General features: G+C 42.7%; 1 protein-coding gene across 1 annotated transcript in view; it reads right to left on the bottom strand.

The window, feature by feature from the left end:
- Window positions 1-10,410, bottom strand: part of LOC121272687 (forkhead box protein A2-like) — a 177,575-nt gene extending 167,165 nt beyond the window's left edge. Inside the window, exon 1 of the mRNA XM_041179410.1 lies at window positions 10,339-10,410. Coding sequence (XP_041035344.1) covers window positions 10,339-10,410 — 72 coding nt within the window. The remainder of the gene's footprint in view (window positions 1-10,338) is intronic.
- Window positions 10,411-14,510: the final 4,100 nt, after the last annotated feature.

The following is a 14,510-nucleotide window of genomic DNA, read 5'->3' on the forward strand; positions in this document are numbered from 1 at the left end:
TGTCCCAGCTCATGTGACAGCATCACATGAGGGAACATGTTTTAAAAGTTTTAATTACTTTATTTCAGTTTTCAAATATCAAACTAATCTCCCCGAGGCACCCATGTGCCTCAGGGAGATTTCTGCGCACGTGCACAAAAGAGCGCAGGCCCTGACTCAGGGAAGCCCCACCAACCCCCCACCCCACACCCCCCTCCCCCCATAGCCTCCCCACCGCACCCCCCACCCCCAACTCCCCCCACCCCCCCACCCACCCCCCACCCCCCGCCCACACAGGGAGTGTTCAGCTCTTCCGGGCGAGCGTCACGCTGGGCGGGCCTTAGTGGGCCTGCCCGTGTAAAGTAGTGGTGCAGCCCCAGTCAGGGGTGCCAATCAGGTTTGCGCCCACCCCTGCCCACCCCCACACAACTCCCCCCCCCCCCCCCCCAGGGGTTGGAGATGAGGGGGGGGTAATTTTTTCCATGATGGTTATGCTTCACTGTCAGAACTAATGTTGGCGAACTATATTGTGGTGAGAATGGTTATTTTGAATGCATATGAGTTGGTTCCTCAGGAACACAGGCAGAAACTTAGGAACATGAGAAAACATCCTGGACAAACATATATTGATTTTGAGAGAGTAAAACAAAGTAAATTTGACCGTTAGATACGGGCATTAAAGATAGAAACAACACATGTCACTCTTAAAGAAGTAATTCTTTTGGAAGAATTTAAAGATTCAATTCCTTCGGTAGCGAGAGCTCATGTGGAGGAACATGGGGGTTTGGACAAGCAGCAGAGATAGCTGATGATTACGAGTTAGATCATAGAGCCAAACTTTTTTTTTGTCACTCTTTTAAATCATAGATGGATAGAAAGTGGGAAGGTGAAAGGAAGGTGGGTAGTCAGGGAAGGGAAGGAGCAGGTGGAAATTCCCAGGAAGCTTTTTCTCAGGATAAAAAGGAGGGTAGAAGTGACACACGGAACTAGAGGTGTTTTCATTGTAACAAAGTTGGACACATGAAGTCAGTGTGCTGCAAGTTACATGGAAAATCTGTTGGGATTATTGAGGTGCAGAAAAATTCTAGAAATATAAGTTCTGTAGGTTCTGAGGTTCAGGCACAGGAACAACCAGTGGTTTGTGCATAGGTAAATCAGGAAGAATCAGTGATAGGTAAAGAAGTAGGAATGTGTTCACAGTTTTCCCAAGAGAGTTCTAAAGAGCAGGTTGCAGAAATGTTTAAAGGTTGTGTATGTGAAAGGAAAGTCTTTCCATGTGTACAGGGTGGAGTAGGTAAAGATATTAAAATTTTAAGAGACACTGGGGCTAGTCAATCCTTAATGTTGTTGGATAGTGATATTTGTTGCTCAGAGGGAATATTGTGGGAACAGGTGATAATAAGTGGGGTTCATGGAGACATTAAACCTATTCCATTGTGGAAAGTAAATTTAAAGAGTAAGTGCAAAACAGGTGAGGTGATTGTTGGAGTACTGGAAAAATTGCCCATTGCAAGAGTTCAATTTATTTAAGGTAATCATTTAGCTGGGTCACAGATGTGGGTGATACCTATGGTAGTTGAGCAGCCTGTAGCAGTGTCTTCAACAGAATTGTTGCAGAGAGAGCGTCCTTGATTGTTTCCAAATTGTGTGATAACAAGATCACAGGCTCACAGGTTGAAACAGGAAGAACAGGAAGTTAAAAGGCAGGGAGAAGGTGTGGAAGTTCAATCAGCTAACACTGTTTTTGATAAGGTTATTCAGGAAGAAAGAATGGAGGATAATGCAGCTGAGGTACTTAGTTCAAGACAATTGGTGGCATTACAGAAAAAGGATATGTAAATAAGATAGTTATATCAAGCAGCTTACTCAGAAACAGAGGCAGGATGTATTCCAGGATGTTATTACCTTAAGGGTAAATTTTTAATGAGAAAATGGCGGCCTTATCGTGTTTCAGAAAATGAAAGCTGGAGGGAAGTACATCAGATTGTTATACCATTTGGATATAGAAATGAGATTCTGAGAATAGCTCATGAAATTCCAATGGGAGCACATTTAGGAATTAGAAAGACACAAGCAAAAATACAAAAACATTTTTATTGGCCTGAATTGCACAGAGATGTAGTCAAATTCTGTAGAACATGTCACACATGTCAGACGATAGGGAGACCATAAGCAGTGATTAAGCTGGTACCTTTAATTCCAATTCCAGCAATTGAAGAACCTTTTACCAGGGTCATGATTGATTATGTAGGAGCCCTCCCTAAGACGAAAAATGGAAATCATTGCTTAATGATAATAATGGATGTGTCTACAAGGTTTCCTGAAGTGATACATTTGAGAAGTATTACAACAAAGAAAATTGTGGAAGAGTTGACTAAATTTTTCATAAGTTATGGTTTACCTAAAGAACTACAACCAGATCAGGTTCAAATTTCATGTCATAGCTGCTTAAAGAAGTAATGAACAGTTTGGGGGTAAAACAGTTTAAGTCAACCGCTTACCATCCTGAGTCACAGGGGTCTTTGGAAAGATGGTATTAAACTTTAAAAACTGTGATGAGGGTGTATAGTCAGAACTATCTACAGGAATGGGATAGAGAAATTCAATTCTTGTTATTTGCTATCAGGGATACTCCTAATGCATCCACTGGCTTTAGTCCTTTCAAACCAACTTATGGTCATGAGGTAAGGGGACCACTGAAATTGATTTATGAGAAATTGGTGGGTCAAAATTTGGAAACTACTCTCCTGGATTATGTGTCAATCTTCAGGGAAAGATTGTGCAGAGCATATGAGCTAGCTAGGGAACATTTAAAGATATTACAGCAAGAGATGAGTGAAGGGAGAGAGGAGAGCTACAGCTCATAATTCTGTTGCTGGGGTAACAGTATTAGTTGTATTACCAGTGCTGGGTCACTCATTAAAGGCAAGATTTAGTGGGGCTTACAGGATTGAAATGAAGCTGAGTGAAATAAATTATTTAATAATTTCTCCAGATAGAAGAAAGATGAAGAGGGTGTGTCATGTCAAAATGTTTAAAAAGTACTTTGACTGGAGAGAGCAACAAAAGGAGGTATTAGTGGTGGTAGATAAAGAGGTAGAAATACAGGATTCTGAAATTGATTTTCCTCAAATCAAATTGGTTAATTAAAGGATGCAAGGTCATCTCGTGTGACTTTGCATCCAATCAGGTTGGGCACACGCCCACTGCAAGCTGAAAATTCGGCCCACTGATGTAAACACACACTGATATAAACACACACTGATATAAACACAAACACTGATATAAACACACACACTGATATGAACACACACACTGATATAAACACACGCTGATATAAACACACGCTGATATAAACACACGCTGATATAAACACACACGCAGATATAAACACACATGCTGATATAAACACAAACACTGATATAAACACACACACTGATATAAACACACACACTGATATAAACACACGCTGATATAAACACACACTGATATAAACACACATGGATATAAAGACACGCGCAGATATAAACACACACGCTGATATAAACACAAACGCTGATATAAACACACACACTGATATAAACACACACTGATGTAAACACACACTGATATAAACACACACACTGATATAAGCACACACTGATATAAACAAATAGTGATATAAACAGTCACACTGACACACTGATATAAACACACACTGATATAAACACACACACTGACACACTGATATAAACACACACACTGATACAAACACACACACTGACACACTGATATAAACAGTCACACTGACGCACTGATATAAGCACACATTGATGTAAACACAAACACTGATATAAACACACACTGATATAAACAGTCACACTGACACACTGATATAAACTCACACACTGATGTAAACACAAACACTGATATAAACACACACTGATATAAACACACACCGACACACTGATATAAACAGTCATGCTGACACACTGATATAAACACACACGCTGACACAGTGATATAAAAATACACTGTCACACTGATATAAACACACACTGACACACTGATATAAACACACACACTGATATAAACAGTCACACTTGACACACTGATATAAACACACACACTGACACAGTGATATAAAAATACAGTGACACACTGATATAAACATGCACACTGACACACTGATATAAACACACACACTGATATAAAACTCACACTGGCAGACTGATATAAACACACACACTGACACACATATACACACTCACACTGACACACTGATATAAGCAAACACAGTGATATACACACACGCAGTGATATAAATACACACAATGATATAAACAGTCACACCGGCACACTGATATAAACACACACCAACTCACTGATATAAACACACACACTGACTCACTGATATAAATACACACTGACACACTGATATAAACACACACACTGACACTCTGATATAAACACACACTGACACTGATATAAACACGTGCGCTGACAAACTGATATAAATACACACTGATATACACACAGACTGACACTCTGATATAAACACACACACTGACACTCTGATATAAACACACACACTGATATAAACACACAGTGATATAAACACACACAGTGATATAAATACACACAATGATATAAACAGTCACACCGGCACACTGATATAAACACACACCAACTCACTGATATAAACACACACACTGACTCACTGATATAAATACACACTGACACACTGATATAAACACACACACTGACACTCTGATATAAACACACACTGACACTGATATAAACACGTGCGCTGACAAACTGATATAAATACACACTGATATACACACAGACTGACACACTGATATAAATACACACTGACACACTGATATAAACACACAGACTGACACTCTGATATAAACACACACACTGACATAAATACACATTGATATACACATAGACTGACACTCTGATAAAAACACACACACTGACACACTGATATAAAGACACAGCAACACACATATAAATAGGCACGTTGACAGACTGATATAAACACACACATTGACACACTGATATAAAGACATGCTGACACACTGATATTCACACGCACTGACACACTGATATAAACACACACTGACACACATATCAACACACACTGACACACTTATAAACACACACACTGACACATTGATATAAACACACACACTGACACATTGATATAAACACACACACTGACACTCTGATATAAACACACACACTGACATACTGATATAAATACACACTGACACACTGATATAAACACAGACTGACACTCTGATATAAACACACATACTGACACACTGATATAAGTACACATTGATATACACACACACTGACACACTGATATAAATACACACTGACACACTGATATAAACACACACTGACACACTGATATAAACACACACACTGAAACACTGATATAAATACACACTGACACACTGATATAAATACACACAGTGATATAAACACTCACACTGATACACTGATATCCACACAGACTGACACACTCAGATAAAGACACAAACTGGGACAAACACACACTGACACACTGATATAAAGGCACACACTGACACACTGATATAAATACACACCAACACACTGATACAAAGACACACTGGCACACAGATATACACACAGACTGACACACTAATATATACACAGACTGATACACTGATATAAACACACACACTTGACACACTGATATAAAGACACACAGTGATATAAACACATGCACTGACAAACTGATATAGAAACAAACACTGACACGATGATATATGCAAACACACTGACAAACTGCTGTAAACAGACACACTGATGTAAACACACATTGACACATTGTTATAAACACACATATTGACACACTGATATAAAGACACAGCAACACACTGATATAAATGGGCACGTTGACAGACTGATATAAACACACACATTGACACACTGATATAAAGACATGCTGACACACTGATATTCACACACACTGACACACTGATATAAACACACACTGGCACACTTATAAACACACACACTGACACACTTATAAACACACACACTGACACATTGATATAAACACACACACTGACACATTGATATAAACACACGCACTGATATAAAGACATACATTGAAACACTGTTATAAACACAGGTACTGATATAAAGACATACACTGACACACTGATATAAACAGACAAACTGGTTTAAACAGATACTGACACACTGACATAAAAACCCACACTGACACACTGATATACATACAGACAGACACACTGATATATGCACACGCATTGACACATTGATATAAACACACATTGATACACTTATATAAACACACACACTGGGATAAACACACACTAACACACCGATATATACACACATACTGACACACTGATATAAACATACACATTAACACACAGATATAAACACATGGACTAAAACATTGACATAAATGCTCACAGTGATATAAACACTCACACAGCACAATGACATAAACACACAAAGTGATTTCAACACTCACACTGAAGCACTGATATAAACACTCACACTGACACAGTGTTATATACACATGGATTCACTGATATAAGTACACCCACTGAGGTAAATTCACACACTGACATACTGATATAAACACAGTGATGTATAAACATTCACACTGACACACTGATATAAGCATACACAGTGACACACTAATATAACACACACACTGATATAAACACACACTGACACACTGATATAGACACACACACTGACACAGTGTTATATACACAAAGTGATACCAACACTCATGCTGAAACACTGATATAAACACTCACACTGACACACTGACATTAATACACAAAGTGATATCAACACTCATGCTGAAACAATGATATAAACACTCACACTGACACAGTGATATATACACATGGATTCACTGATATAAGTACACACACTGAGGTAAATTCACACACTGACATACTGATATAAACACAGTGATGTATAAACATTCACACTGACACACTGATATAAGCATACACAGTGACACACTAATATAACACACACACTGATATAAACACACACTGACACACTTATATAAACAGACACACTAACATAAACACATACACTGACACACCGACGTAAGTGCACATAGTGATATAAACACACACACTAGAACACTGAAATAAACACACATACTGATATAAACACACACACCGACACACTGATATAAACACACACACCGACACACTGATATAAGCATGCACTGACACACTGATATAAATGCACACACAGACACACTGATCTAAATACACACAGTGATGTAAACACACACACCGACACACTGATATAAACACAGGCACTGATACACACAGACTGACACATTGATAAATACACACACTGACACACTTATATAAACATACTCACTGACTCACTGATACAAACACACACTGACACACTGATATAAACACACACTGACACACTGATATACACACAGGCTGGCACACTGATATAAACACACACTGACACACTGATATAAACACACACTGACACACTGATATACACACAGGCTGGCACACTGATATAAGGACACACACTGATGCATTGATATAAACACACTGACACACTGATATAAACACACAAACTGACACACTGATATAAACAGATGCACTGGCACAATGACATAAACATACACTAACACACTGCTATATACACACATACTGACAAACTCATATAGAAGCACACAATGACACGATGATATATACAAACACACTGATATAATCACACACTGACACACTAATACAAGCACACACTAACAACCTGATATAAACACACACTGACAAACTGCTATAAACAGACACACTGATGTAAACACACATTGACACACTGACATTAATATACAAAGTGATATCAACACTCATGCTGAAACACTGATATAAACACTCACACTGACACACTGACATTAATACACAAAGTGATACCAACACTCATGCTGAAACACTGATATAAACACTCACACTGACACACTGACATTAATACACAATGTGATATCAACACTCATGCTGAAACACTGATATAAACACACACCGACGTTGATACACAATGTGATACCAACTCATGCTGAAACACTGATATAAACACTCACACTGACACACTGACATTGATACACAAAGTGATATCAACACTCATGCTGAAACACTGATATAAACACTTACTGACATTAATACACAAAGTGATACCAACACTCATGCTGAAACACTGATATAAACAATCACACTGACACACTGACATTAGTACACAAAGTGATACCAACACTCATGCTGAAACACTGATATAAACAATCACACTGACACACTGACATTAATACACAAAGTGATATCAACACTCATGCTGAAGCACTGATATAAACAATCACACTGACACACTGACATTAATTCACAAGGTGATATCAACACTCATGCTGAAACATTGATATAAACACTCACACTGGACACAGTGATATATACACAAAGTGATATCAACACTCCTGCTGAAACACTGATATAAACACTCACACTGACATTAATACACAAATTGATATCAACACTCATGCTGAAACACTGATATAAACACACACTGACACATTGATATAAATACACACAGTGATATAGACACACACACTGGCACACTTGTATAAACACTCACACTGACACACTGATATAAACACACAGTGATATAAACACTCATGCTGACATGCTGATATAAATACTCACACTGATATAAATATACTCATAGACACACTGATATAAAAAATCACAGACACACTGATCTAATACACGTGGTGATATAAACACACACACTGACACACTGATATATATAGACGTACTGACAAACTGATATGAAAAGACACACTGACACAGTAATATATGCAAACACACTGAAAAAAACACACAGACACATAGATATAATCACATACTGACTCTAATATAAGCACACACTGGCGCACTGATATAAACACACACTGACACAATGGTATCGACACACACTGATATAAACACACATACTGATATAAACACACATATTGACAAACTGATATAAACACACACACTGACACAGTGATATGTACATACACACTGATGTAAACACACACTGAAATAAACATACACACTAACACACTGATATAAACATATGCACTGACACACTTTTATAAATGCACACAGTGACACAAACACACACACATTGGCACACTGATATAAAAACTCACACTGACACATTGATATAAAAACTCACACTGGCATTAACACAGAGTGATATAAACACTCACACTGAAACACTGATATAAATACTCACACTGACACAGTGATATATACACACATGGCCACACTGGTATAAATACACACAGTGACATAGGCACACACACTGGCACACTGATATAAACACTCATGCTGATATAAACATTCACAATGACACCCAGTAACGCACTGATATAGACACACACACTGATATAACCACATACCCTGACACACTGACACAAATGTAGTGATATAAACACACATATTGACAAACTGACATAAGCACACACTGACACACTGATATAAACACACACTCATATAAGCACACACTGACACACTGATATAAACACACGCTGATATAAGCACACACTGACACACTGATATAAACACACACTGACACTGATATAAATACACACTGACACTGGTGTAAACACACACACATACACTGATACGCACACACTGAAATAACCACATACTGACATACTGTAATAAACAGTCACTGATAGAAGCACACACACTAACACCGATATAAACACATGTACTGACACACTGACATAAATGCACACAGTGATATAAACACACACACTGATATAAACACACACACTGATATAACCACACATACTGAGCACTCTCCTTCACACCCTTATCATCCAGTGCCATCAAATCATTTAACACTTCATAATTTCAGCCGGTGCTTGCGAAGCCTTGGAACTGGAAGCGGCGAGTTCCGGCCTGAAATCTGTGGGCTGTCTGCAACATTAAAAGTGAAATTATTTTGAATCTGGCACTCCGACGGAGTTTGTTTTAACCCTGAGCAGGAGCGATGATCTGGTGGTCATTTTGATCACAGGTGATCTCCAGGGAGCCTGTCCCGACCGGCACACAATACTGGAACTGCTCTGCCTTGGAAATCTAGAATTGTCAGCAATCTGCCAAATTCAGAGATTATTGAAACAGAGAGCTTGTGCTGCACTGATATATATTTTTATATATATATATATATATATAGACTTTAAATGGAATAAGAACATTGACTGCAAAGCATGGTCAGTCTCTGATGATTGACTGACAGGTAAGTAAAGCTGATCAACTTGCTCATACTGACCTCGCCTGGGTCTGAATACAAACTGTTCCACTCGGGAACTTCATGTGATTCCATTTTCACCGACCCCAACATTGTCTCTTCTTGTTTTTAAAAAAAAAATAATAAATGAGACCCCAACAATTGGAAGGTTCAGGCCGGAGTCGGTCAATGAAATTCCCTCTGGCTCCAAAAACTGTATTTCCAAGCCCCTGACTCCAGGAGTGGTGAGCGAACGAAGAGACCAAACTCCGAGGCTGTGGTGGTGGGAGGAGGAGGAGGAGGTTGGGGGGAACCTTCAGCAGAAATATCCTGGAGAGAGGGGGGAGAGAGAGAGAGAGAGAGGGGGAGGGGGGGGGTATGGTTTAGAGAGAGGGATGGGGAGAGTTGGGGGTGGGGGGTAGATGGAGGGTAACAGCTGATAGTCCTGAATCGAAAGGATCCCGAATTGCGGGACTCGCCAGCCGCTCTGTAATCCGCAGTTTGCCCAGATATTGTTGTAAATCAGGAGTTGTTGGTCCGAGTCTGGAGTTGCTCCCCTCTTCTGCAGTGCCTGGGAGTTGTGTTTGCAAGACTCTCTCTTTTGGACTGAGGGAGAGACACAGAGAGAGAGAGCGCGCCTCTGGGATACAAGTGTGTGTGTGTGGTGTGGTGTGTGTGACTGTTGGGCAAGTTACTGATTAACTGAAGCCTTTGGGGTTGTGCTGCCAAGATGCAGCAGTGTTACTGGGAGTTGGGAGCCAATTGGGTACAATTTAAGCAAGAGGAGCGTCCCCTGGTGCCGGTACCTGGTTCCTCCTCACCAACTGAGAATCCACCCCCACCCTCCCAACACAGTGACTGGAGGACAGGCAAGTTCAGCCTGGGCTGTGACCTCCACCACCCCCCACCCCCCCTTCCCCAGGGCTGAGCACCCCTTGGGTACGTGCAACTCCCACCCAGTCCGCATTGAACCATTCCCAAGTATGGATTGAGACCATCCCCTGTTTGTATTGTACCCCTTACCCCTACACACACACACACACACACACACTCTCTTGCCCTTTTTATTTTCTCCTCCATGGTATTGTCACTGGGCTGGTATTCCAGAGACCCAGGGTAACGCTCCTGAGACCCGTGTTCGATTCCCGCCAAGGCAAATGGTAGAATTTGAATTCAATAAATTTCTGGAATTATATGACTGCACAACGATTGTCAATTGTCGTAAGAACCCATCTGGTTCGCTCATGCCCCTTTTAGGGAAGGAAATTTGCCACCCTTACCTGGTCTGGGCCTACATGTGAATCTTAAAAATGCCCTCTGAACAAGGGCAATTAGGGATGGGCAATAAATGTTGGCCTAGCCAGTGATGTCCACGTCCCATGAGCGAATATATTTTAAAAATGTTGCTTTACATATCAGACAGGCTTTGCAAACAGACCCCACACCCCCCACCCCCTCCTTGCTCCCTCCCCCCACCCCAAGTCTTTCACTTGTGCCTGAACTGGACTCCCTCCTGTGCTTTTCAACAGTGGGTGGGTCAGGAGGTGAGCGTGTGAGAGCTGAGCGGACACGGACAATTAGTGGAATGACGCGGGTGTGTCACGCGGATTGTGTGTGTGAACACGCATGTTGAGTGTCAGTGATGTTGGGTTACCAGTGAGAAAGGAATACTTGCATTTATATAGCACCTTTCGCAACCAAAGCGCCTTACAGCCAATGGAGTATGTACATTTGAGGTGTAGTCACTAGGGGACATGGCAGCCAGTTTGCGCACAGCAAGTTCCCACAAACAACAATGTGGTAATTTGACCTGATAATTTTGTGTGATGTTGATTGAGAATAAATATTGGCCAGGGCACCGGGGAGAAGTCAACTTCAAAATGGTGCCGTGGGGTCCACCCAAGACAGAATTGCTGTAATGTCTCGTTTGCAAGATGGTATCTTTGACAATGCAGCACCCCCTCAGTACTGCTGCAGCCTGCATGTCAATGCTCAGGTCCGGGGGTGGGGTTTGAACCCAGGACTCCCACGTTGAGAGGCAAGAGTGTGACCACAGCTGACACACACTGGAAGAAACCAGCCCACCTCTTCCCCGCTTAGGCTACAGTATCCAGTAGCACCCCCCCACACCCCCCCCCCACCCCCCACCCCCCCCCACCCCCCACAGAGGTACATAGCTAGGGTTGCCAACTGCGATTAAATGCATTCCTGGAGGTTTCATCACATGACTTGCCCCCCCCTCCCCACTCCCCAGCCATTAGTCGGCCAACACGTCCATCCTTGTTAAAAGCGAGATACCACAGATGCTGGAAATCTGAAATAAAAATGGAAAATGCTGGAAAATCTCAGCAGGTCTGACAGCGTCTGTGGAGAGAGAAGCAGAATTAACATTTCGAGTCTGTACGACCCTCCTTCAGAGCTATAGAGAAGTAGAAATGTGATGAAATTTACATCCATCCTTGTGACGTACGGCCTTCCTACACCAATTGGAAAGCAAAATGACTCATTACCCAATTGGATGATGCTCGACTGTCAGCCAAACAGCCTTTTTACCCCCCAAACCCCCCTCAACCTCCACCATTTTCAATATTTTTATATCTGGTCAGGAGAAAGGTTGAAAGAAAATGACAAAAAACATAATATTTTTTTAATGCCCCGATGATTTTTCTCAAGGGTTGCACACAGCAGTGTCCCTGAGATTGATTTTCAATTCCTGGAGACTCCAAGCCAATCCTGGAGGGTTGGCAACCCTCTAAACCATAGCAATCGTCTAGAATATCCAGTAGCCCCTCCCCACCCACCAACCCCGGGGGCCCCCACCCCAACCTCCACCCACCCCCCCCAACCGCCCCGCAAGCACCCTCCTGAAATAAACAAGCAATCCCATTGCAGTTTATTCCTGAGTTCCCTGTTGATAAACATTTAGCTCGAACTCGGTGCGTGCCTGATGTATTGTGCTGCATTAACAGTAAACATCAGAAGGGAAGTTGGCTGCACATGGATTGCTGGCACCTTTATATTTGTTTTCAGCTTCCCTGTTAATATGTGAAGTGTTCCATTACCGGTGTCATGGTACCTGGTCTCACACAAGGTGCGGAGGAGGAAGTTGGTGTTCCTAATGGACACCATTTGTTTTCAGTCACAGTGCAGAGCAGTCAGGCAACCCATGTAAATGACACGGGAGAGACGCATTCGCTGCCTCCAGACTATAAATCGCCCTCACAGGAGGAGTGGCGGAGATTACAATGCCTGAGGAAGCCCTTTGTGTTCAGAGCTGTGCTCATGAGATGTTGCAGGGCAACTAATCAATGCACTCAATTAGAAGGACAACTTTCACTACCCCCAGCACCCACCCCCTCACCCCCACCCCAGCACCCACCCCCTCACCCGCACCCCCCCAGGACCCACACCCCCACCCCCACCCCCAGGACCCACACCCCCACCTCCACCCCCAGGACCTACCCCCTCACCTCTCACACCAGGACCCACTCCCTCACCCCCACCCCCAGGACCCATCCCCCCACCCGCTCACCCCCAGGACCCACACCCACACCTCCCAACCTCAGCACCCACCCCCTCACCCGCACGCCCCCAGGACCCACCCCCTCACCCGCTCACCCCCTGGACCCACTCCCAAGACCCACTCCCTCACCCGCTCACCCCCAGGACCCAGCCCCTCACCCCCCACCCCCTAGCACCCACCCCTTCACCCGTGCACCCCCAGGACCCACCCCCTCACCCGCCCCACCCCCCAGGACCCACCCCTTCACCCGCTCACCCCCAGCACCCACACCCTCACCCACACCCCCCCAGCACCCAACCCCTCACCACCCCAGCACCCAACCCCTCACTCCCCCAGCACCCAACCCCTCACTTCCCCAGCACCCACACCCTCACACCCCCAGGACCCACACCCACACCCCAACCCACCACCACCACCTCCAACCAAATAGTAACAGCAATTGGAGGCATTCTTCCCATCTCAAGGCAAAGGTTAATGATCCCTGACTCCCAGGGCAAAGTTACACATCCTCATAACCCCCGGTGCAAAGGTTACACATCCTCATAACCCCCAGGGCAAAGGCTACAGATCCCCTTAACCCCCAGGGCAAAGGTTACATATCCTCAGAACCCCCAGGGCAAAGGTTACAGATCCCCCTAACCCCCAGGGCAAAGGTTACATATTACCATAACGCCCAAGGCAAAGGTTACAC

This window comes from Carcharodon carcharias, chromosome 34, assembly GCF_017639515.1.
Source record: "Carcharodon carcharias isolate sCarCar2 chromosome 34, sCarCar2.pri, whole genome shotgun sequence".
Lineage (NCBI taxonomy): Eukaryota > Metazoa > Chordata > Chondrichthyes > Lamniformes > Lamnidae > Carcharodon > Carcharodon carcharias.